The sequence below is a fragment of the Thunnus maccoyii genome, chromosome 7, assembly GCF_910596095.1.
Source record: "Thunnus maccoyii chromosome 7, fThuMac1.1, whole genome shotgun sequence".
Lineage (NCBI taxonomy): Eukaryota > Metazoa > Chordata > Actinopteri > Scombriformes > Scombridae > Thunnus > Thunnus maccoyii.
In genome coordinates, this window is record NC_056539.1 from 8,061,854 (window position 1) to 8,087,266 (window position 25,413).

The 25,413-nt window shown below is 40.9% G+C and overlaps 2 protein-coding genes across 5 annotated transcripts; one reads left to right on the forward strand and one right to left on the reverse strand.

Annotated features, from left to right (window-relative positions):
• The first annotated feature begins 830 nt into the window (after nt 1-830).
• On the forward strand, nt 831-5,781 carry cltrn (collectrin, amino acid transport regulator). Its single transcript, XM_042417336.1, has 6 exons — nt 831-1,402; nt 1,895-1,953; nt 2,232-2,317; nt 2,466-2,582; nt 3,788-3,982; nt 4,079-5,781. The coding sequence occupies exons 1-6, from the start codon at nt 1,336-1,338 to the stop codon at nt 4,197-4,199; spliced, it is 645 nt and encodes a 214-aa protein (XP_042273270.1). The 5' UTR covers nt 831-1,335; the 3' UTR covers nt 4,200-5,781.
• Nucleotides 5,782-7,226: 1,445 nt separating this feature from the next.
• LOC121900389 (cadherin-24) lies at nt 7,227-25,093 on the reverse strand. 4 transcript variants are annotated; one of them, XM_042416684.1, is made up of 14 exons: nt 25,005-25,090; nt 20,317-21,182; nt 17,638-17,932; nt 16,486-16,605; nt 15,991-16,158; nt 13,060-13,241; nt 12,135-12,391; nt 11,882-12,018; nt 11,601-11,722; nt 10,912-11,032; nt 10,474-10,782; nt 10,137-10,329; nt 9,642-10,041; nt 7,227-8,891 (listed from the first exon to the last, which is right to left on the reverse strand). In XM_042416684.1, the coding sequence occupies exons 2-14, from the start codon at nt 20,968-20,970 to the stop codon at nt 8,028-8,030; spliced, it is 3,822 nt and encodes a 1,273-aa protein (XP_042272618.1). In that variant the 5' UTR covers nt 20,971-21,182; nt 25,005-25,090; the 3' UTR covers nt 7,227-8,027. The 4 variants fall into 4 exon arrangements, with proteins under 4 accessions (XP_042272618.1, XP_042272619.1, XP_042272620.1 ...); XM_042416685.1 differs by lacking the exon at nt 25,005-25,090 and adding an exon at nt 24,612-24,677; XM_042416686.1 differs by lacking the exon at nt 25,005-25,090 and adding an exon at nt 24,323-24,440.
• Between the last annotated feature and the right edge of the window lie 320 nt (nt 25,094-25,413).

A 25,413-nucleotide genomic window follows, 5' to 3' on the forward strand; every position in this document is an offset into this window, starting at 1 on the left:
GTTGATTTGAACTGCTTTATATACTTTATGGTAGTTTAATCTATACCAATACATTATGTTTTAAAATTGAGTACGTATGTAAAATCTTAATCTGAAAAGAAGCTAGTAACACACTACTTAAGCAAGTACTTGAGTAAATGTATTTAGCTGCTTTCCACCACTAACTATGATCTGGATTTTAAGTTGGGCGCAGTATGTAAAGTATGTAAAATCAGCAGTCTGTTATCTGGGGAGAGAGAGAGAGAGAGAGAGAGAGAGAGAGAGAGAGAGAGAGAGAGAGAGAGAGAGAGAGAGAGATTCAAAAAGCAAACTTGGCATCAGACTTTTCAAGTGACCCATGTCAACTTAGTTTCTCATAAACATCTGTGTCAGGCATCCTTCACTATGTAGTGTGTGAACAATTAACCAAATAGCGAGCATGGTTGTCAGGGCAGAATGGATGATTAACCTTAACTACATCTCTCATCTGGGATAAACAGGGATTTGCACTGGAATTTTCTATTGTCTGTTAAAGGTTTTCTCACCATTGCTCGGTGAATGTGTGCTGGTGACGGCAGTTTCAGACACTGAACAAACTGAGTTTGCTAGATAGATCTAATTTGGGAGATTTGGTCGGAATTATTCAACATTTTACATTACACAGCTAGCTAGCAGATGAAGTTAGGCTTTATAATCATGTTTGGGAGAGCTATGGAGCAGGTACAGTACACCTTGTCATGAAAAGTAGGAGTACACAGTAACTGCTTTAGTGTGATATGTGCCCACCATCAGCATCCTGTAACCTGCCAAATCAGGTGTTTGTCCTACAAGTAATCTAACTGCTGTGCTGAGCTTTACTAAGAAGCAGATACAGTCAGACTCTTCACTGTTTTCTAGACAGTTTGATTTGGTACAATCTGTGTGTGTTCCTGTTTTCATGAAGCAAATCAAGGAAAAAATATTGCTACTGAATATAAAAGTGCCTGGCATGCCGAACAGCTAGGTCACATATTGTACTGTGCTGAGTAAACAGAAGCCGTTGTGTTTTTGTCGGGGAGGTCTGCCTCTCTCACATCAGCAAACCTATCTGGCTCCTTGGAAGCTTGAACAAACAGCAGGACTTTCATGGCAGCACCCATTTTACAGTTTCCATGTCATACAGTGAGGGCGAGCTGGGCTGCAGCTATTTTTTTTTTTTTTTTTAAAGAGGGCGGATTAGTTCAGGTGTGTCCAAGTTTAACCATTAAACTCAGACTTATCCAATGAGGTTCCTCTGCTGACCCCCTCAAACCACTAAACTCTGTGAGTTTCTCTTGAGTGTTTGCAGCATTATTTTGTTTCTTGCTCTCTGGGGAAATGTTGGAGAAGGTCTTATTCCTGCTCTGTTTGTCCTCTGCTTTGGCAGAACAGCTCTGTAGGCCAGGTAAGTGATCATACAGAAAAAACTTTTACAAACTTAGTACAATATTGTGTATTAATTTTTTTTTATCCTGCATTGTATTTCTACTAATATACCATGAGCGAACACAGTGCTTCAGATACAGCAAAGGCACTGGTCTAGTTGTATGTCCTTGTTGCCTCTCCAGCCAGTGTGAAAAGCAGCTTCCAATCTGTTAACTGGAACAAAGTCGGATTAGACACATAGCTCAAATGTTTGCCTGATTACAATGGCCTCTATTAGACATCAACAATGATCTTGAAATGCATGCTAGTCTTTATGGCAGATATTCTAAAACCCTGTGAGGGAATAAGAGATCAATCTTACATGAAATTATCTTTCGTTCTCCTAACAGTGCTTTGATTTGTCCAAGAAATCAATCTTATTGTATACACACAGACCAGTGCTCTTTGTTTTAAACCTAGGACAAAAATCCACTGGGTGGTGAAGACATTCAAATATGTTTCATCTTTACAGATGCCTCAGATGGCTACAAAGTTCGACTCAGCATCAAAAGTGCTCTGGGAGATGAAGCTGTACGTATATATTTAAATATTAATCCAACCCGCACAGAATGATCAAAGCATCAGATCATGAATAACAGTTAGAAGACTTACTGTAGCTGTGTTATATGCCATTACTGTAACATATTATTCATCAGGCAACCACTGTTACAAAGGGAAATATACTGGATATGCAGGATTCACTGACAGTGTGTGTGATCATTAACTGTAAGGACAAGGTTCATCTGGTGATCAATTAACCGTTAAGGATTTTACTGAAAACAGCACATGACCTGTCGTTATTATTGCAGTATGTTTGGAATGAGAATGAAATGTTCCTTTTCCGAGCAACTCTGGCGTTTGCCATGAGGAATCAACTCAACGGACTGGAATTCCAGTAAGGAAACTTTTACATGTTCACTTTTGTTGTTTGCTTTTCTTGATTTTTTCCCCATAATGTAATTGATGACTCATTGTTTATGTAGGGTTTATGTAACATGTAGCGACAATGACATGCTCTTTATTGTCTTGTGGAACTTCACCAGAGTGTCCAACATTATTGTGTGCGATGAGACTCCCAGAGTGTCCTTCTGGTTTGTGGTGACGTTACCTCACAACACTTCACGCCTTGTTGATAAAGAGGATGTGGAGCAGGCTGTGAGGTAATTACATGATACAATGACTCTGTGGCTCATTTTTAAACCTCCATTTTGAAATACTAATTTTTTTCGGCCACTCCCCAGAGAGGTCATATTCAACTTTGACATTTAGAGTCAACTGTTCCATTTAATGCTTTGTATATTTGTATTTTTGATTGAAGTACTTTTTTAATGATTGGTGTAATAGTGATATTGTCTTAATATGGGGATAACTGTATTATTTACTTTAAGAGCAACACATTTGTAAAAAATATTGATTATACAGTATAAAAAAGACCCCAACAAGAGTAAATACGATAAACAGTAACCATTCAGCTACAGCACACAAATATAAAACCTTGAACTGGTAATAATTCAATTTAACTATGCTCACAAACTATTTAATTTGAACCTTTGTTAGCTAGTTAAAGTGAGGCTACTGGTATGTAACTTTTGCTGAACAGTGTCCACTGTGGCCACAATAAGTGACAATTGCGGGGTAACTGCGAATATTAAAATGCAGTATAAGAGTAGCACAAGTATGGAGGACTCAAACTGATACCAAATTTAGCTAATGTTAGCCACCACCAGTTCACAGAATACTGAACTCGTTGAGGGTGTGTTGGTTGTGAAATTGACTTTTCATTTTTATGGAGAAGAATCTTTTATTTCGCTAATGCTAATTATAGTGAATGTGTTTTTTGGTAATGTTAGCTAATATTAGCCACCATAAAGTAGCGGCCAAGTGGATTCAGCAGCAAAACTCCTGACTACTAAGCTAAATAAGGGTCCTTTGTATTGATTGTGAATTCAGCTTTTCATTTTTAGGAAGAGGACGAATATGTTATTTCCACTTCTATTAATCTACTATCCATTAATCTGCACAGGCATCTCAATCCACTAATCAAACCTTCACAAAGCTAAATTACAACATTCAAAACCTCAACCGACCATAACAAGTGATTTGGAGAAGGGAGGCAGTCTTTAAATATCAAAACAATGCCTCTACCTCATCAGTTTCTAGTGCTCAGAGACACAAGCAGAAAAATGTGACTTTATGTAACAACCACGTGTACTGTAGGCCTTGAAATAGTCAGTATTCATAGCACAAATAAGTTGCAGTATTGTCAACTGTGTTGCAAATGAAATGGAAAAATGTATATTTTTGGACTGCTGTTAAGTCAAAGTAAAGCAAAAAATAAACACTGAGTGTTGTATGTGCCCAATAGACAGTCCAGGAATCGCATCAACAACGCCTTTCTGCTGACTGATAAAACTCTGGAGTTTATCGGCATCCCTCCCACCATGGCAGCACCAGTCAACCCTGACACCCCTCCATGGCTCATTGTGTTTGGTGTCGTCATGGGTGCTGTGGTTGCTGGCATTGTCGTTCTGCTTGTGTCTTCTCTGGTCCGAAATAAACGGTAAGCAAAGGACTATACATGCATATGTCTTATGTTTATCATTTTGTAAATGTGATTATTGAACTTGTCATTCTCCTCTCTGGCCTTTTATTCTAGCAAAAAGAACGAGAAAACAGAAGATGAGGAAAAGACGATGGAAAATGGCGTCGCACATGAGAACCTGGCTGGTGTTTACAACATGTCATTCTCAGATGAAGAGGGACTGACACAGATGTAAAATGCTTCATTAAAAACTCTTCCATGTAAGAAATAAGATGGAAAAAAGGTTAATAAGCTTCTCCATGCAGATTTTTGTTGCACTATAATATTTTTCTTTGTGTATTTTGTGAATTAGTCAAAAAAGTTAAAACTTTAATGATTTAATAGATGTTCAAATTTTGTTCTTTTTCTCATCACTTCTTTGATAACTTGCTGCCTTAAAAAGAAACAAATACATTGATTTTTTATGCCGGTACTTTTATTTTCCAAATATGAGTATTTTCTGTGTTTATGGACAGTAAATTAAACATCTGTGTCAGAGGGAATACGTGTATGGATATTTTACAGTATTCTATGTCTGTGATCAAGCAATGTACCAATAATTTACTGTAAATTTTGACAAATATTTTATTTTATTTAACCAGTTTGGCAAACAGATTGAGATGGAAACAAGCATTAAACCAGTCCTGTTAAAGACAATAATTGATTAACAGCTAAATACAGCAAAATCTCATCAAACAGCTGGACTACAGTTGCTCATTGTATCTAACCTGATTTTTTTTCTTCCTAAATTAGACTGATTTTGATGTAATCAAACTTAATCAAGCTAAATAATTGAACTGACATCAAAGCACTGTCAAAATGAGGGCCCAGCGGTGATGTCTGCTGTGAGTGGATCCTTCAGCTGTCTGTTTGTTTGCTGTCATCCTCTTTCTTTTTCCAGACTACACAATCTGACAGTGGAAAAACCCCTGAAGTCTGTGATGGGCTCAGCCGCAGTCTCTGGCGGGATTAAATGCTAAATTATAAAAATGCAATTATTGTTTAATTGAACTGCGGACAAGCTCATTATTGCAGTCGCTGGCAAAAATATTTCTGGACACAATTACACAAGTTGTTATTACAGAGCAGAGACACATCATGTTTGTTTGAGATTTGTATCATCATGTATGAAATTTGAAAGTAATCAGCTTCTTTCACAGTGTGATGTTGCTGCTATGTGTAACTTTGTGTTATGTATCCTGTGTGTTTTTTGCTTTGTACAGTTTGTTACTGTGCTGTTATATGTTTTTATTGTGACCTGCCGCAGGGACTGCAGATGAAAATGAGCTATAAACTAACTTTGGTACAGTGCATCAAATGGTAACATTTATGTTTAACACAGTATATGGTCCCTTACAGTTAAAATAAATAAATAAATTCCCAGTGAATGCCTGATTTTGTGGTGACAATGAAGGACTTTCATACAAAAGTGTATCAAAATGTTCAGTGGTGCCTCATCTGAGCTCAGTATTGGTACAAAGTTTCAAGATTAATGCAAACTGCTGTGAAACTGTGGTCAGTTTGATGAAGTTTGATGTTTGACTTTACTGCCTCCTGCAGACCATTTGGAGTAAAGGTGTAACATGTTCACTGTCTCTGCACTGGAACAGGTTAATCCTGTTTTGTAGATGTCCTCCAAAGGTATTTGCTTGCGTATGCACACACAGTCAAAACCATGGTTTTACAGTAAAAATGTGTCCTGTTTGTCCTGTTTCCCCATATGTAAATGCTTCCCAACATGTTTTGGCTCATGACTCCTGAAAACAAAAATACATTTCAGAGGCTTAAAGATGTATAAAAATATCCTGTGATTCATAAGAAAAAAAGCAAAAATTAGAGGAAAGTCTGGCAGGAGAATGTTTTTTCTGCTTTCCTATCCTGTGAATTAGCTTGTGACTCCTCAGATATAGATTGGGAACCACTAATGCAGTAAGAAACTATTATCTTCTCCTCTAGAAGCCCCATATGAAGACTTGATATGGATGTGAGACATTAATAGTGTGACAACAAGTCCAACTAAACTGTTCTCAAAAAACAATATGAATCAAACTGTCTTTTGTCTTCATGGATTAAAAGTAACTCTTTATTTAAACTGAACATCCTTTTCCTGTTTTTGTGTGACAATATTTCCAGCTGCTGTGTTATCTTACAATCTGCAATAGCACAAATGCAATCCATATATGGAACTATAGGTGGCACCATTGTACTGCCGGTTTCTGTGGTTCCAAACTTGCATGAAAAGACACTGATGTCCCTTATTCCACATTGTTCTCCTTAGAGCTCTTTTAAGTGCGTGTGAATGGCAATATGCTTTTTAAACATTTGAATTTCAAACGTATTTTACTTTATCATTATTTTATTTTCGTCTGACTATTTTTGAAGTGGTAAAACAGAGTCCTTCACGTTCTAACTTGTGCCTATATTTAGTTCATTAGATTAAATCTGTTCCTGATCTCTAGGTGAGGATATGTCTTGTTCTTTTTCACTTGCACAGTGATATTTTCGCAGCAGCACACTGACAATATGCAGTGTGTGGTGATGACTAGTCATCATTTGGCACTTGATGTAGTAATATCCCACTCTTCTCCTCTGCATTTCATTCTCTTGCCTGAGGAGTACAGTCTTTTTTACACCACATTTTTCTTGTCAGGACTCCAAAGATTTTCTGTCAAATTTAGTTTGAAAGCGTTGCAATCTCATTAGAGCAGCATTTGATTAAGACCTAAATTCCCACTGTAGAAGATAGAAAGCAGGAATAATTGCAGAAAGTCAAAGGCGTTTTATCATATTATTGAAAATAATGTCATTATTTTAATAACTCATCCTTATACCTTCTGAATAATAAATGACTTTTGAAATAGCCACAGAAAAGAGTCATTGTCCAAAGAAAGATTGGCTGAAAAACATTACAGTCTCAAAGCAAATGATTATTTTGTTGTTGCCTCTGTGTTGGGGGGGGGGGGGGACTCATCACAAAACAATGCCTGCGTCTACCGCATCACATAAAGGCTTTCGCCTAATTTTGTCTCTTTAAAAGGTGCGAGACAAATAAGGCATTGGAGATAATTCTAGATGAGCAGATGCAAAAACAATAGTGCATTATAAATAATCTTGTGTGGGTGAAATTAGGCAGAAAATTGTGAGCTTATGTCTGCAACAGTTTAATAACTGAAAATCAGATGCTCAATTTCTTGTGTGTATTCCGTTAAATACCCCCCCCCCCCCCCCCCCTCTTCCACCTACAGCAATCGTCCAATCTTGAGCAATAACCACTATAGCAGAGGGTTGATATTTATCTACATATGGACATCATTTACTGTACTTTCACAACAGTACACAACAGTCTTTGACAGTGACAATCTAATCATTTCTACATCTGTGTGCAAATTGCATAGTGAGCAGGTTCTGCTACTTGTAATGGTCACTACGTGCTGGAGTCTCTCTACAGGGTGACAGAATACAAATGTATACAGAGCAACATATGCAGTTACAGTCATCGGAGAGGCTCTGTGAACATGTGGCAGTGTAGGCCTACAGTACTGTACGCTTATGTGGTTGTAAGACTCTCCAATTCAGATGCAAATGTTGCATTTAAAATTCCAAGGATTTCTAGCGAGTGAGTCCCTATTAGAGTATCAATATTAAATATTACAATTACAGTCAATATTTAATGAGGCCTATTTTCTAACAATGCAGCTTTCAGGGCTCAGAATCAATATTTTAAAAAAAAAGAAGTACATTTTTCATAACTTTAGCTTTGAAAGCCCAAGTGCATTATTAATATTAGTTACAAGAGCAGTGTGTAAAGTGACAGATTCCATATCCATTTTATAAACACAGTGGAGGTGAAAACTATACTCTGTGCACTGATTCCACCACATATCTTGACTATACTGTCAGCCTGCTGGATTTTCCTTGGAAAACAAGAGCATTTCTGTCTTTGCCACCCTGCTGTGTTTTAAATCCATCACTGTCAAGAGAGTCCTCCTCTCTCTAACTTTTCTTTTACTGCAGTGTAGGTCCTCTAGAAATCCCATCTCTGCTGTTCTTGTTCTTTCTCCTCTGTTTGTTTATGAGTCTCATTCAGAGTCGCCTCTGCGTTCTCTCCTCCCTCCTCTGGCTTTCCCTCCTGTTCCTTCTCCTTCTCCCTCTCCCTGATGATCTCCACCAGCCTCTGAAACTTCTGGTTTAACTCCTCCATCCCTCCCACCACTCTGCCCTCGTCCTTCTCTTCATCGCTCTCCAGCGAGCTCAGTGACTCAGCCCTTGAATCACGGCCCTCAAACTCGTAAGTCTGCAGTGAGTCATAGGGTGGCTGGGACAGGTCAAAGGTGACCTGGTCCAGACGGAAATTCAGGAGGTCTTCCATTCGGAGAGGCTGCGGGTTGGTGGCTTCTGTTCTCGCAGGCTCCGCCCCACATGCCCAGCCTCTGTTGTTGCCAAACATCCCCCCAGGTAAGGGCAAAGGCTGTGGGGTCAAATCCTTTCTCTGGAGTCTGCACATGTTCAGTAGCTGCGCCCCCGCTGGGTACAACCCACTGCTGCTAGTCCCGTTTATACACGTCCCCCTGCTGTTTGGATTCAGCGAGCCCACAATGCTGTATGTGTCTCCTTTCAGGTAAACAGGAGGGTCATTAGAAGAGCTGATTTGACTGCCATTTGAATAATTTCGCTCTGAAACGGAGGGAATAGAGGAATCAGTATCAAAGTCATCCACTGTGCAGCTGGTGGCTCCAGTGCTGATCTGAGTCTGTGATGACCCCGGTCGCCCCTCTTGCTGGTTTGATGAGCAGCTGGTGTGACTTTGGCATGAAGACTCATTTGGGTCACAGTAGGTCAGATTTGCAGCGTTGTTGGCTGGTGTCGACTCTGATTCTGTCGAGTCTATCTGTAAGAGAAATGAAGAAGGGAGAAATGACATGATTGAAAAAGACATGCAGAGATAATTGTACGGAAGCAAGGAGATGCCAAAATAATTTCTTTCTTTTCATCAGCTAATCAGGAAATGTAATCACTACTGACTACTGAACGTTTAAATCCAAATACTTCTGACTTGATTGCACTGAAATATTTTGCTATAAAAACCATCTATCAAAAAAAGTTTGAATTAGATCATTTAAATTTTGCAATTTCAAAAACTATACTCTATTTGACAAATGCTTGCGGTTACTCATCTGAATTTGTATCATATGACTGACAGAGCTTAACCTGATGGACAAAGGTCTGATCGATTCCATTCAGACTAGATTTCTTATCTTGGTTAGATGGGATGTTCAAGTTTGAACATTTCACCTTAAATTTTGGTGTCTGAATTTAATCAATTTAATCCATTTTGAGCACCCAGACTCTTTGACCTGACTTGAATTCTGAGTTCCCAAACAGAATTAGAGCAACGTTAATATGGCTTTTTGAATATTGGACCTTTGAATTTTTGACCTGAAAAAAACACTTCACACCACTTGAAAAACAGGGAAATTCAAGCTGCAAACAAAATATTTCAACTTCATAAATTGTGTTCAAGTGTTCAGTAGTGATTAAATTTCAAAGTTAGGTATAATTTTAAATCCTTATGGCCTTTCTTCGCTTCCATATAATTGCTACATATCATTAACTTTTCATATCAGCATTGTTATCTGACCTTGGCCTGGTCCTCATTCTGTTTTGTGTCTGCGGCGTTTGCTTCACTGACTTCATTTCTCTCTGTAATTTTGCTCTCCGCCAGCATATGCTCTGCTTCGTAACTACCAGGGCTCATCTCAGGAGAGTGCAGCAGAGGCTCAAAGGTGCTCTGGTTCTGGATGACAAGGGGATTGGCGATATGACCTCCAGTGAGCCCATGGGTCAGCTGAGTTAGCTGCAAACCTGCCTCCAGAGGCCCAGCTGGGTAATCTCTGAGAACAGGCAGCGTGTGGATGCCGTAGCAGAGGCGCCCGTAGAGCGGAGCGGAGCCTGGCCGCTGATGAGGGTCCAGGCCGGGGCGTGGGTTACGACTCCAGCTGTACGTTCTGGCCCTCGGCAGATTCTGCTGGGTGTACCATCTGTGACAAGAGATGAATGTCAGAGAGAAGCACACACGCACATAAGCCACCATTACAAGGATAAACTTTTTTATTTTTTTTAGGACACAGCTCACATGTTTCTGTTGTTGTGCATGTGCTGTATTCTGTGCATGCTCTGCAGCGCTGTAATGTCAAAAGCTGCGGTGTCTGCTTCCCCTCCCCCCTCGTCATCATAGGATATGATGTTCTCCCTGACATCATCCTCCTCGAAGGGTGAGTGGGAGTCTCGCTTCTGATGGCGCAATGACAGCGAGAGTGCACACACCACTAAAGGGCAAAACAGAGACACATGACCACGTAGTCTTTAGACTTTAAAGAAGCAACCTGACAGAGCTGCTCAGCATCTTTCAAAAAGTCACAAAGAAATTATTTATGGTGCATCAGAAACTTCAGAGAACTAAGCAAACATACCAAGCAGAGTGGTGACACAAGCCAGCATGGCCAGTAATGTGACCAAACTGAATATGAGGGATGGAGAGGTGGATGGCACAGGCAGACAAACCATGTGTCTCTCCCATCTCTGGTCCCTCTGTCTACCCCTATCCTCTGTCTGCATACCCCCCCGCAGACAGGGACAAATGGTCACAGTGACCGTGCCAGTGTTGGTAAGACCAGAGGCCCCGTCGCGCAGCACAACTGGCACATAGAGCGTGAGTAAGGATGAGGAGAAGCCAGGGAGGGGCTCCAAGGCTGACTGGAGCACCAGGCTGGCTGTCACACCTGATAACATGACAAAAATACACACAACATCAAAACACGGCCACTGCACAACAAGCTCGCACCAGTTTTGGCTGGTGTCATTTTTCTGGACTGTGCATGAAATGGAAAAACAGAGCCAACTGGTGCTACCTCCGGTTTCCCTGATGGTGAGGTTGAGAGCTGAGCTGGACTCCGGAGGGATGCTGAAGTGGACTGGGGTGTCCTGTCCTCCTCCTTGGTCCCTGTCAATGGCTCGCAGAACCTGAACAACCTGAATAAGACAGAACTGGATGCTTTATTTCCATGCTTCTCAATCTAGAGGTCAAAATCCCTCAAAGGGGTCACAAGATAAATCTGAGGAGTCGTAGGAAGATTAACAGAAGAAAAAAACATATTTGTGCACAGAATTATAGATTTCTTTTTATTATATATTTCAGTCAGTTTTTGGTAGAACTGATGACACGTGCAACATGTGACAAACTCTGACTGCAGAAACAAACTTGAAACATACTATTGCTTTGTCTTGTTTGTCTTTGTTTTTTTGTTTTGAATGCAGTTAAGTTTTGAAGAATCAGGTGGAATAATGTGATTAATATCCACCATAACTGCTATTAGAATTAAAGATCTATGATACATTATTTGGAAAAGTAAAGCTGAGTAAACAAAGATGAACCGAGTTTGCCTCCACTATACTCCTTTCTTTTAGATAAGGAGCAAATATTCAAAAATTGCACATGCTTTCAAAAAGTACTTGCAAAAGTTCAAGACAGAGTGGATAAAAACAGGAAAATAATCTGAAGTTGAATGTAATATCAGGTAAAAACAAAACTAGAACAGACCTGACCAGGGGCACTGGAGTCACATACAGAAGTTGCGTACTGCCTGTCCAACTCTGGTGCATTGTCATTCTGGTCCAGTGTCTCTATGGCAACCACAACTCTTGACACAAGATTTGGATTGTCTGAAAGAAAAAGGAAACTGATGCTAATGTTGAAATTATCACTGAGTTCTTATCATTTTTACTGCGCACTTTGTATTCCGAGGTGGTGCTTTGTGGTGAAATATGACCCAAGTAAGCTCTGCTGCTCATAGCGCCCTGAGGGCAGAGGGGCTGACATACCCCTCTGTGTGGCGATGACAGTGATATTGTGCCACTGCTCCTGCTCACGGTCCAGCTCCATCACTGTGCTGATGAAGCCTGTGTCAGAGGCGATGCGGAACAGAGCCTCGGGGTCCGACTGGGGATCGATGGAGTACCTGAGACGCAGAAACAGGCACGAGCAAGAACGAGGAGGAAAAAGATAGAAAAGAGGGCGCAGAGTGAGCGAGTGACTGTATGTGAGTGAATAAGTGAGTGATGGTGTCATAACCACCTGATGTTGGTGCTCTGTCCTGTGTCTGGGTCCACAGCGAAGACCCGGCCAACAGAGCAGACAGGGGGACAGTTCTCAGACACGTCCAGTTGGTACCGAGCCTGGGAGAATTGTGGCGGTTCATCAGCATTGAGGACCATTACCCGAACTGTTGCCTGGTCCTTAAAGGGACCTTTCCTTAGGTAGCGGGCATCCACCACAGGGTTGGAAACTTCCACGATGAAAGAGTACGAATTGCAGGACTCATAATCCAGCAACTGTTGGGTGAAGAATAAAGCAGCCTCAATCCCTTGGATATACTTTATTGAAGGCCTTTTCATATATGATTCATACGTATATGCTGTATATTTCTTCCCATGTACTTCATAATTCATAAAAGATACTTTTCTCACTCTTCTTTATCAGTCTATATAACTCACATTTCCCATTTTGGACTTTCTTTTATCTCGCTCTAATAAATTCATCAGGCTATGTTCTTACCTCACCCTTTGCAACCTCTTAATTTAAGTTTCCTCAGTATAATTATTATCTTTGAATGCCCAATTCTGTTGGAACCCTTAAAAGTAAAAAGACACACTGGGTGCCTTTTACATGGCCTGCGCACCTTAAATGAGCTGCAATCCTTCACCAGCTGCTTAATAATGCATTGTAACTCATTAATTGCCCACTATAGATGCTTGGGGATCTTAACCTGTCAGTGACAGAGGGTGTTTAGAGTGAAGTACTGTAAATGACTAAATAAAATTAATTTGCAATCCCACAGCAAAGAACATTTAATGTCCTCAAATGTCACATTTTACATATTTTTCTCATTATGCGGCCATTCGAGCAAAACCGCCTACATTTGGCGTCAGATCCTCGGCTATTGTGAAAACTTTTGTTAGTGATAAACTGAAGTCGCTTTGTCTCGTTTCTCATCGTTCACCTTGTTCAGCTCAATAACAGCCTCTTGGTCTCTTCCGGTTATATTGAATATTTCAGCCTCTTCAGCATCCAGGATAGTAAACTCCAGCTGTGCATTTTCTCCCAGATCAGGATCTGTGGCGGTGAGACGGCCCACCTCCACACCTGGAGCTGCTAGCTCAGATACAGAGAAGGACCATGCACCTGCAGGGAAGAAGTGACTGAATGTAATGGCTCTCAGCTCAGGCACAAACACTGAATGTTGATGAGACTCAGTGAAATCGCAGTGGTTATTAACGTAATATATGTGGCTATTATGGCTGCAATAACAGTGCTTCAGTCACATATTTCTTGATCAACTTTTAGTTAGTGCCTCATTCTACAGATAAATCAAAGGTTTAATTTATTTTGGCCACACTCTGTACATTTAAGTAGGGCTGGGAGGTACAAAAATACAAAATTTGTTTCTGGTCCGATACCAAGTAATACTAGGGCCAGAATAATGGATATTAATACAGATACTGATACTTTTACTATTCTTTTATGTCATCACATACATGTTAAAACAAGTTTTTACAGGTTAAAAACAAATGTTTAGTGCATGAATTTGAAGCAAACAAAGTGATCACTGCAAGCACGCACCCAGCAGGAGCAGAGCAGCAGGGAGTGTGTTCACTAAGCAGAGTTCATCTGCCCAGAACATTATCTAATGGTTTGCTATCAATCCTATTGATGCTAACGATGCTCACTCGACACATTTTCTCTTTTCTTATGCTGACACAACTAGTTGATTAATTGAATAGTCAATGGGCAGAAAATGAATTCACCACTCTCTGATCATTATGTAATTGTAATTGATCAAGCAAAAATAGTGATATTTGCTGGCTTGACATTTGCAACAATTTCTAGTTCAAGCTACACAACGGTGAAGATGCTGCTTTTTTCTGTTTGACATCATTGTAATTTAACATCTCAGGATTTTCAACTGTTGGTCAGCCAAAACAAGCAATATGAAGACATTGCTTGGGGGAATTTGTAAAGGGCATTTCTGTATTTGGAGACAAAATATGTGTTGGTACAATAATCTCCTGATATTACAAACCTACAATAAGGGCTGAGACAATGAGACTTATTAGTCCAAGCCTATATTTTTTTATATTATTAAATTATTATTTAGGTCACTTATCAAAAAAGAAAAAAAGCCAGCGTCAAGCTCCTCAAAAATGAGGATCTACAGGTTTTCTCTGTTTTATATTCCTTTAAAACAAGACTAAGTAACATATGGAATATGAACTAACAATATTCCTCTTACACATTAAAAGTTGATTCCTTTATTAGCAATAAAATGCAGCCCTTCTAAATTCAATACTCTCATATATTTTGTTGGTGAATATTTAGCTTATTTGCTTATTGTGGCTAATATATGGTAGCTAGTGTTTGCTAAACTGAGTTAAACTTTGCTGTGTAACTGACATACTTGAGACAGTTTGCTGACTTTATGACTGTTATCTACTTGTGCTACTGTTTCGTTATGATTTGGTGTTATCCCATAATTGCTACTTGCAGCCACAGTGGCTGCAGCTCCACAGTCTGACTTTAAACTGAAGAACTTTTGAGTTTTTGACACTTGGTTGGGCAGAACAAATACTTTGAAGAAGTCAGCCTAAGAGAAAATGATGAAAAATGTGATGTGAACAGATAAATCAATAATGACAATAATTATTAGTCGCAGACTGACATACAATAAACAGACCTCTGTGAAGCTTCATATTATTGTTATTAATCGATAGTTTACTGTCCCATACTGTTAAGCCCTGAATCAAGAGATGTATTTATTAAACTGAGAATGAAAGCACTGCTAGATTAATCTGTTTCATGTTATTCTTTTCCTTGGATTACAGTTTGTCCACTTAGCAGGCATGGAAAGGCAGCCAGTGATCTGGGGCAGGTCATATCATTTACTTGGTACATGTGATATTGCATCACAACAAAGCTGCAAATTCAGAGAAATCCTTTCATTTAATCAGAGCAGCGCTTCCTTCCTGATTGTTAATCATTCAAATCTTCCACATTATTAAAAACATTTAAAACTCACACCCCTCGCATTCAAAGAGCATACTAAATGAGCCATTTGCTTAAACTGTGGCATTATTGTCAAACAGAAAATAATGACCTGGAGTAAGGCGGTGAGGGAGGGAAGAAATAGTCACATTATCAGTGAATAAATAACACACCGCTGGCATTTGGAAACGTTAAATTGCTTCTATAAAGCATTGTATTGGAGCACAATCTATCAGCACGAGGTGAGGGGGCTTTAAACATTAAGACGAATGGCAGTAAACAGAGACTGTCAGGAAGAGAAACTAGGGAAGAGGGGGAAAAAAGCAACCAGAGGAGAGATAGTATATAGAGAAATGCAGTATATGTCTCAAAGTGTTAGACACACTCTGCAGTGATTTTACTGTCTATTGATGCAGAAAGCACTGAACTTTAAAATGAAATATTAATAGCATGGAACAGGGAAAAGCTTGGATAAGAAAGAGCGGACATGATCTTTCACTCTTCTACGTCAAGGCACAGTCCATTTCAACCTCAGGGACCAAATGGGAGTGTTTTTATGAATGTTAATGCCAGTCATCTTGGCAAAGGTTACATTACTGCAATGGATGTTAAAAACAATGATTAGAGCGAGTGCATAAAATAAAAAAGTAATATTGGACTGACAAGATGTTTAACTCCAGCTACTTTAATGCAGTATCTTATCTTGAACCTGTCAAGACAACTTGGACCCAAAGGAGGGAAAAAAATATCTGACTGCTGTCACAGATGCCATTACAAGACGTTTCATCATTTTAATCTTCTCTCAGTCACACACACTCACGCACGCACACACATATTCTGAGATTGAAAGCAGCTGACGGTTAAGTGGTGATCTGATAACAGTCGTGCTTACTCCTTCTGAAGTGAGGGGGGTTGTCGTTGACATCACTCAGCTTCACGGTGACTGTTGTTGTCCCTGATAGTCCGCCCAGATGTCCCCCCATGTCTTTGGCCTGGAGGAGGACCAGATATTCATCCTGAGTCTCTCTGTCCATGTCAGGTACTGCTGTCCGCAGGACGCCTGATGGAGAGGAGGCCAGGACAAGGAGCAAAAATCACAACAGCAACAGATTTCACAGTGACACAACGTCTCTCGAAATTAGCATCAAAGTGACGCAAATGCATACTTTTTGGAATTAGGACAGAGCAAAACACATGACTCCGGGACACTTCTGTATCTGAACGGATCATTTAAAATGTAAGTTAAAATGTTCTTATCCACACTGGACATATGGTAACAGAGAGATACAACGTGTGATATCTAGCCGCAGCACTGGGATTTACTTCATAAAGTGTAATCATCAGCCGGAGAGGCATGTGTGGTACACGTGAGGCTATACAACCAGACCTGTCTGAGGATCCACAGAGAAATAGTCCTGGCCCTGAGTAATGGCATACACCAGCCGGGCGCTGTTTCCATATGTTGGATCATCAGCATCTCTGGCTGTGACTTGGATTATGGACGTGCCTGTGAAAGAGAGGAGGTGACAGGTCAGAGTATGGTAGTTAAAGCTGGAGGCGGGTTGGTAAGCTATTCTAAAGTGATACTCATCCCAAAATCTATCTTTTGAATATCAAATACTTACATCTGTAGGATTAAAAGGATAATCCCCTTCTCTGCTGTCTATCCGTGTAAGCAGTATGTTCCACACATTCATCTTTGAGACAAAATATGACTAAATACCCCAATCTCTGGAGCTGTGCCAGATGCAGTGTAGTTTGCCACATGTTGGCAGAAGTATGACTGTTTCTAGGATACTGAGAAAATAGATGGAGAGAGAGGAAGGTGAATATGCTGCAGGAGCAGGTTGAGTGGGTCCACCACTTTGGTCTAGTCTGAAATATCTTACTCTAACAACTAATGGATGGATTGCCATGAAATTTTGGTTAACTCTTTACTCTAAGTCCCCTTATTTAGCATTTATAAGCATTTAATAAATGTTTTATAAGACACGATAATGCAATTTAGACATTTTTATTTTTAAGTGTTTATTGATGCTTGCAACTACATTATTATGTGTTATAAACCTTTTGCATGTTAGCGATGTCATTGTGAATATGTAAGCATGCCGACGGTAACATTGAGCTCAGAGCACTCTGTGATTAAAGATCCCCTCCAGACATGTCTGTATGACATATAAAAATACTCTGCTTGGAATAATAATTTGCGTCTAACATGTTTTTCCCACAAAAAAAAAAAAATCAGCTAATTACATTCTTAAAATCTACTCATCTATATCTACTCTGCCTCTTTGAAAAATCCAGAATCTATGAATATGTTAATGTTATTCCTTTCAAAAGTTTAACTTCTGGATACAAGATGTCTCTTATTCAAACATCCAGCTGGAGTCTTCCTCTGCTGTGAAAACTTGTTGCCAATGAATTGAAGCTGACAACAGCTGCTGCTTTCAATGAATGACACAACACTACAAACATTCTATAACCACCTTTCAAGAGATTTTAGATGCAATGTGACTTTAATTTTGTTTAAGCACTGTACCTATGTTGGCCATCTCTGGTACCATGGCAACATAGGGTTCATCAGGGAAGACAGGCGGGTTGTCATTGATGTCCTGCACTCTAATGATGAACTCAGAGGAGGGCTCCAGGGCACGGCCAGTCTGGCGGTCTGTGGCTGTTGCAATGAGACGGTACTGGTCCTTCTCCTCGCGGTCCAGAGACTTGGTCACGTGTATGTTGCCTGTGTTGCTGTCAATAACAAACACAGAGCCCACTCCCTCTCCCTCCAACATGTACTTAGTGCGGCCGTCTCCTTTGTCCATATCCGTGTGCAGCTGGGAAATAAAAACATACACAAGCAAATTACTGCAACACCTTAAGGCAACGTCACAGTATGCTGATTCAGGTATCGCTAATTAACGCTCGTCCACTTGTCTAGCAAGTACTGCAAACACAACCATGTGAAAAGGATGATTTATGTTAAGACGAGATGTGCTCAGTGAGTCTGCACTGAATGGCACCAGGTGTGGAAGATACATATGGGACCAGGATGAGTACTGATGCATACAGCTAATTAACTCATTGGACCAAACATGCCATTGGGGGTTTGTTGAGGGCAAAACCACATCAGTGTGGACAGTGGCCCTGCAAATGTCCTACATGTATGTTCGCAGATGCATTCTCCTAACACAGGCTTTATCCATCTGTAAATCTTTCTCTTTATCTGTCTCTTCCATCCATCTGTCCCTTCCTTCCTTTCTTGTAAATCCATCTGCCTGACTTCCTTGTACCTTTTAAAGCACCTTTGCTTCCAATCCTTGTGTCTCTCTCTTTTCATCAAGTTACTTTGGTTACACAGAGTGCCCATCTGCTCACATTTCTCAACCCCCCCCCCCTCCCCTCTCTCTCTCTCTCTCTTCCACGGATCTGTTTTGCTCTCTGGTGCAAAATACTTGTATGGTATTTAATGGCAGAGAGGATATTAGTGGGAGCGAGATAGGTAAAGGGCCAAACATACAGAAATAGAAAGCTAAAGAGATTACTCAGCCTTCATCACACTGAGCTTTCTGACCAGGAACCTTCACATCTCTCTACCCTTAGGGCGCATCTGCACATGTTCATAATCCACAAGGCTTACTCACAACCTCTGCTGCGGACCTTAGATACTCATGTCAACTAAAGCTTCAATCTTAAAACGCAACTGCAACAATGACTGTTTACACATTTACTGAGAATTTCAAATATATTTTTTCAAGGCTTTTTCATTTTTGTAACATGAGATGTGTTGAAATTGAATTTCCCTCAGCGGGTTAAGAGTGGAATTAGTGAATGCTAATGAATTTGTGCTTAAGACAGACACACTTGAAAGTGTTTATATATTCAAACATAATGCATGTTAACAACATATGTTCATACTAGTGCCGTTCACACACATGGTACATAAGCATGCAAGCACCAGGAGAAAATACAAGATTAGTGTATATTCTGCGTGTGTGTGGTGTGTATGTGTTGGAGGATAAAGTTGAGGATTATAGAAACTCATGATAGCATACCCTACAATTTGCTAGATAAGGGACTCAGGGTTTTTTATTCATCCCTACACCCACATCTCTCTCCCTCTTTTCTTCCTTAAAGCTAGCTTCGATTTTGATCCCACACTTCACCACGAGAGACATCTTTGTCAGAGTCTGTGCCTGTCTCACTCCCCTGCTCTTTGCTCTCTCTCCCCCCCGCCCAACCCTCCCCCCTCCCCCCTCCCCCCCACTCCACTCCATCCTCTCTCTCTTTCTCTCCAGCCTTCCTCTCCTCACTGTCTAATTTCTGGCTCAGTCCTGCTGTGCTTCAGTCAGCATGGAAAAACACTCTCACGGTTGGGGAGAAATTTATCCACCCTGTACAAGCAAAGCAGAAAGAAGGAGAAATTGTCTCCTCCAATTCCTTTTGTCACTTTCTCTCCTACTCTGTAATCTGAATTTTCCCCTCCTCTCACTCATGCAGTAACATCCACCTCCGGGGTTTGTATCTGCCTCGCGCTGCCTGCTTTGGCAGCGAAATCCCCTCGTTTTCGCACGGGTTGAGGCACCTGTGATCTCAACTGTTGATAGCTCACCTCAAGCCTTCCACCAGCAATGGGTTTGACATTATCATCTCTCTATTTTTGGCAAACAAACTGAGCTCCCTCTGAGAGAAAAACGCTGTGCCTCCAACCCGCTCGCAATGCAGGGATGGCTTTATTACATGAATATCAACACCAAGACTGTGCTTGCAGAGGAATGAGCAGTCTCGTGTGTCTACTGATTGCTTTAACACCCCTTCCTGACTGTATCAATAACAACCAGGGAAGCAGATTAAACATTTATGAGGTGTATACTGCACTGGTAAGAATCCAATCGAGACTGTCACTATATAGTATACTGCTTGCTACAAAGTGGCTGGCAGTGTTCCCTGTTAGCGTTACAGCTGATATAATCCTACCCTGAGTATGCTGTAGCTGCCAGCAGCTGCATTAGTGTGGAGCGCCTGGCTGTGGAATGCTACAAGTAAACCCCTGGGACCTAAATGGTTCAGGTGCACTGTGGATTAAATCATCTCCGACACTTCTCGTGTTGCGACACTGAGAGCAGTTGAATGGTTGCTGGTGTGGCGACAGTAAGGACTCAAGTATGTGACACAACAAATATAAACATGTGCATACTGATAGGTGGTGACAACATCTTACCCGTCCAATGAGCACGGGCTCTGGCCCTCTGTACTCCTCGATCACAAAGAACTGGTTCCAGAGCCAGCTCCTCCGGCGACGGGAGCGGGGCCCCGTTTTCAGCGAGTATGACCCTGATCGACTGTCTTTAGTCTTTGTGACCCATTTAGAGCGGCCCCGTGTCCTCTCAGGCAGAACGTCGACACCTGTCTCCAAATGGAGCTCAGGCTGGAGAGCGAACTCCTCCTCTGAACTCGGTGCTAGGCTGTGATCATTAATTACACCTTCAACCTCTCCATTAGTCAAATTGCTCCTTTTCTCGTGGTTCAGACTGAGTTCAGGGCTATGTTTAGGTATTAGTGATTTGGCAGCAGATTCAGGATGTTCAAGTAGGACTGTTTGCCCCGCTACAATGCTTTTAAAGTCAAAACCATTAGGTTTTCTGTCATTTAGTCTAAAAGCAACATTTGGCGGGGTCCTTCTTTCATCCTCTTCTTTGATTCCCATAAAGAAAACAGAGTTGTCCGTAGACTCTGGATGATGTAAAACTTGTTGTGTTTTGCTTGATATTTCTTGCAAATCCTGGACTTCCTCTGACAGGCCAGCAGCCACTGAAATGCCATTTCTTTCCCCTTTACACAATAAAAGAAAAAGAAGCACAATATGTGCTGCCATTGCTGAGGTTCACTGATCAGTTTGTTTCAATGAATGGCTGAGGAATAGCTGTGCAGATGCAGATTTTTATGATGGTCCATCTTGCTTTTAGAACATTTTTATTTTGTGTGTTTTCTGTCCTCTTCTGCTTCAAGATTCTTCTCCCCAGATTGAGACATGTTGTCTTCTTTTCTCACATTTTCACATACAGTGCACATGCTCCACAGGATCACCTGAGAGAAGACATTATTAGTGAATCTTAACTGCATAAATTAAAATGGGAAACAAGTGCTTCAAGATACACTAGTAAAAAGACAAAGACAGGCAAGACGTCTTCCTCGTTATCTTCTAAAGACGAAGTTTGATATTTTGAGAGATATATGTGGATACAATTTTATACTCTCTGTCGTACGGCTCTGTTTGCTATTCTGAACTCTCTGCCAGCTGCTGCAAAAATAGCTGCGAGTTTTACACAGAAAATATGATTATTACAGTCTGATAAGAAATTACCTAAAAAAAGAGACTTCACTTTCTACCAGATGCTGTTATTCATATCATTCTCACTGCTGTCGTACATGAATACGAGTATGGGTTCATTTTATTTAAGAGTTGTTCTGATACCGATACCAGTAATCGGAAACGGCTCCGGTGCTGCCTAAAATGCTGGATCAGGTATCGGTGAGTCTATGCACCGATCTGATACCACCTAATTCATTAATAAACGTTAAAGTAGTTTCACACCCAGATAAAACTGCAGTTTTCCCAGAAATCAATTCTTCTTTGCCGCTCCAAAACAGCAGTCTACACAGCAAGCTGCGCTGTGCAGCCAGTGGCAACAACTGTTGCTAACATTAGCTGTTAGAAAAATGTCAGCAATTTGGCAATATTTTACCCTGCAAAGTCCCATTTAGTTTCGAGGGGAGGGACTAGTGTTGCCAATTTCAACACCAACAATCTTATAAAGCATTTGAAGATGGATCACGCAATCATATCACATCCATGCAGAGTTAGTAGCACACAGCTGCTAAAATTTTTTTTTAAGGAAATGATATCAGATCTGTACTCGGTATCAGCCGATATGCAAGTTCAGGTATCGGAATCTGTAGTGGGAAGGAAGGGAAGGAGGGGAAAAAACTGAACATCTTTAATTTTATTGTTCATTCAGGCATTCTCACAAAGTTAAGTGTGGTCTTAAAATTTTTTCAATTAAATTGGAGCCCCAGGGCCTGGCAATGAGGTGGAGCTCAGGTACTTTACTGTTCTCTGTCACACACAATTGCCTGGACATCAGGTGATTGATGTCATCCCTAAAGATGGTCTCCCCATGCCTCAATGCCCAGTGGTGAAAGAAGTTCCCCTTAAGAGATTAATTAGACTCATAAATAATTTAATCAATGACTTTCCTCATTTGCCAAAAGTTTAATGATCTGAGTTTCATTAGTATTTGAGTCAGATCTCGGCCATTGATCTTTGAAACTTGATGTACTGAGAAGTGTCAGCAGCTTAACAAGACTGAAACTATGTAATCGCAGTTTTTCCATCCCAGTCTTACCTGCATCCATCACTATTGCTTCACTATTCCCTGCAATGAATCTAAATTTACTGACATCTGTGTGCGCCTTCATGCACACACACACACACACACACACACGGTGCAAGTGTGCATGAATCACAGGAACACCGGAATCTGGTCTTCAAACAAATTTCGATAAAGTTTTCGTGAATGGAAAAAGATTTGGTTAAAATTCTAAAAGCACTAAAAAAGATTTCCCCGCTATGCTTCACACATGATCAGTGTTGTGGCTAGAGAACATAAATGACAGAGTGCTTCTGACTAAATAAATGTAAAGTGAAAACGTGCTTTGATTCATTTAGATGCAAATAAGCACAGAGTGGGCCTATAGGAATACACAAGCCTTTGATGACACTGTAAAATATGAACCAAATCATTTTCTGATATATCCAAATTGATATGCATATATGAAAGAAGGGACACATGAAAATGAAACCAATGTTCTTTTTTCTCCACAGATACTGACCTACTTTCTAAAGAGTATGCTTGAGAACAGAGTCAATTTGAGCATTTGATCATAGAAAAAATGAAGTCATTTCTACTCTCTTTACGTAATTTTTTTTCTCAAAAAACTCACCCATTTTTTTTCCTCCCCATTTTGCACATCAATTATACCAAGTCATCCATATGTAATGCTTCGTGTTCAGCAACTGTAAACCAATGCATCTGTTTGCCATCATCTTAAATCTATGAAAATATAAGAAGTGGTTCTCCCATAACACTTTTGTCTTCCCCAGCTATTGTGTATTAGCATAGACTGAGCTTACGGCTTACATTTCCCTCTGCCAGCTTTGCTCCAAAACCACGTTGCCAGCAGTACATGTCATTCACTGTTGTTTGAAGTCTTTAGAGTATGAGTGTGTATGAGATATGTGTGAAATGTAAGTCAGGGATAGAGGATGAAAGCGTGAGGACGATTTGCTGTTGCCGGCTCAGAATGGAATGATGAGTGGTGACATAGCTCTAAATTGCAAATCGCTGTTTCAGTCGCACTTCACTCTGCATCGAGTCGCTTCACTGCAACAAGGCTATTTCATTTTTATTAAAAATAGCCTGTGCATGTCAGGCCTTTTACATAGGGAAAAATGGTAGATGGAGGCAGAGAGAGGGAGTTAGGAGAGGTGGAGGAAGGAGGGATGGAGGGGGGGGGGTTGATGGTGTTGGTGGTGGTGAAAGTACATTGGGAGGGTACAGCCTGGCTGACTTAAATGACCAAGACGTGGACAGATTCTGTTCCATTTCAGCATCTCTGGCTTTCTTGGCTTCTACCCATCCGTCTTAATGCTCGCAGAGCTCTCGTGCATTCTCACTGGCTCTCTCCCGCTCAGTGCACACATAGAAATCTCTTAAGTCTTTCCAAATCAGACAGGTGAAGAGAGGCCCACTGTGCTCAGCACATCAGTCACCTCATTACAGTCACGGTTTGACACTCAGACAGCTTAACCTTAAATGATACCACAGCGGAAGCGCTGTGCTGAGCAAGTGTTTGGCCATGTACTTATTTGTCATATGAAAATGCCTCAGTGGTTACAAGGTGCACTGTCCTGTCTGTTTCGATTTATGCGTGTGTGTGTATGTGTGTGTGTGTGTGTGTGTGTGTGTGTTTGTTTGTGTGTGATAAAGAGAGCAGAGTGCTTGTAGATGATCATCTCTCTCTCTCTCTCTCTCTTTTTACCACATTCCATTGCGTTGTAAACACAGGAGGACATAATAACATTTCTCAAAGAACATGAAGGCTCATGCTGCCTCTCTTTGGTCTCTGTCACACACACAAACCCACACACACGAAAGCACACTCACATCGACTGCTTATCTGCTTATTAGTCTATCTAGTAGAGAAAACAGCCCGGAGCGTGACCTTGTCTTGTTAGAGGAAGCCATAAAAATGACCTACTTGATGCATGTTAATGTGATTTGTACACTTGGGCTAACTATTATAATGAATGCAATGTCCCAAAATACTGCTGTCGGCTGTTTGATCCAACCGCGACCCCGTCATTTTAGCAAGCGAGCGTGCCCGTGTGAAAGTGCACGCGGCAGGTGAGTATGTGCGCGTGTAAAGGCACGGGCATACACAAATGGTACCTACTAGCCAGAAAATTAGAAGGGAAGCACTGCATTATCCGTATCATCTGTCAGAGCTTGGCGCTCAGCTCAGTCACCCAAAACATGGTTTGCTTTTCCAAACATTTCCCTCAGCCGTTATTTCTCCTAAACTGCTCGCACATGGAAACATCTGCTTCTGGCGGCATACTGCGAAAGGTTTGCCTCTGCTTTTTTTTTTCCATCTCCAAACTGACAGTGAAACAGTTGAAAACTGCCTCACCGTGGCTAAGCCAGCAAAATTGAAAAACTGAACGATAAAGTAGAGCCGAGGACTGGAAACTTGTCACGTCTGTGTGGGCGAACGAGGCTTCACTTAAATAAACTAGTCAATCCTGAAGATAAAAAAGTGCTTCAATAAAAAGAGAATAGAGCTTACCGTGTGTGTGCAGCTCTGCTCCGGTGCTTCTCTGGTTTAACGGAGCTGAAATGATCCAACGTGGGAAAGGATGCTGAGGTTCATCTGAGCTCAACGTGAGGTCTGTCCCCTTAGCCCAGTCTCTCTCTCTATCCCTCCTTCCCCCCCCCTCTCTCCCTCTCTCCTTCTCTCTCTCTCTCTATCCCTCCCTCTATCTCTCTCTGTCTCTTCCCCTCACTCTCTTTTCCCCTTCATTAGTTTTTAACAATCTGAGAACGAAAGCCACCCTAAAAGCCTGCTATTTTTGAGCGTATATAGTGACTGAGTAGCATACAGACACAGTACCCCATACTAACAAATTACCATTTAAATATCTTATTATCATATTATAGTTTTCTCAGTGTCATTTAAGCCACTCCAATATTTTCTC

Excerpts from the sequence above, each read along its gene's own strand:
- LOC121900389 (XM_042416684.1), bottom strand. The coding sequence starts at position 20,970 with ATGGCAGCACATATTGTGCTTCTTTTTCTTTTATTGTGTAAAGGGGAA. Across the intron at positions 12,019-12,134 it reads GGACAGAGCACCAACATCAG|GTACTCCATCGATCCCCAGT; the intron begins GTGGTTATGACA and ends TCTGCGTCTCAG. Across the intron at positions 10,042-10,136 it reads ATGCACAACAACAGAAACAT|ATGGTACACCCAGCAGAATC; the intron begins GTGAGCTGTGTC and ends CTCTTGTCACAG.
- cltrn (XM_042417336.1), top strand. The coding sequence starts at position 1,336 with ATGTTGGAGAAGGTCTTATTCCTGCTCTGTTTGTCCTCTGCTTTGGCA. Across the intron at positions 1,954-2,231 it reads GTGCTCTGGGAGATGAAGCT|TATGTTTGGAATGAGAATGA; the intron begins GTACGTATATAT and ends TTATTATTGCAG. Across the intron at positions 2,318-2,465 it reads CTCAACGGACTGGAATTCCA|AGTGTCCAACATTATTGTGT; the intron begins GTAAGGAAACTT and ends GAACTTCACCAG.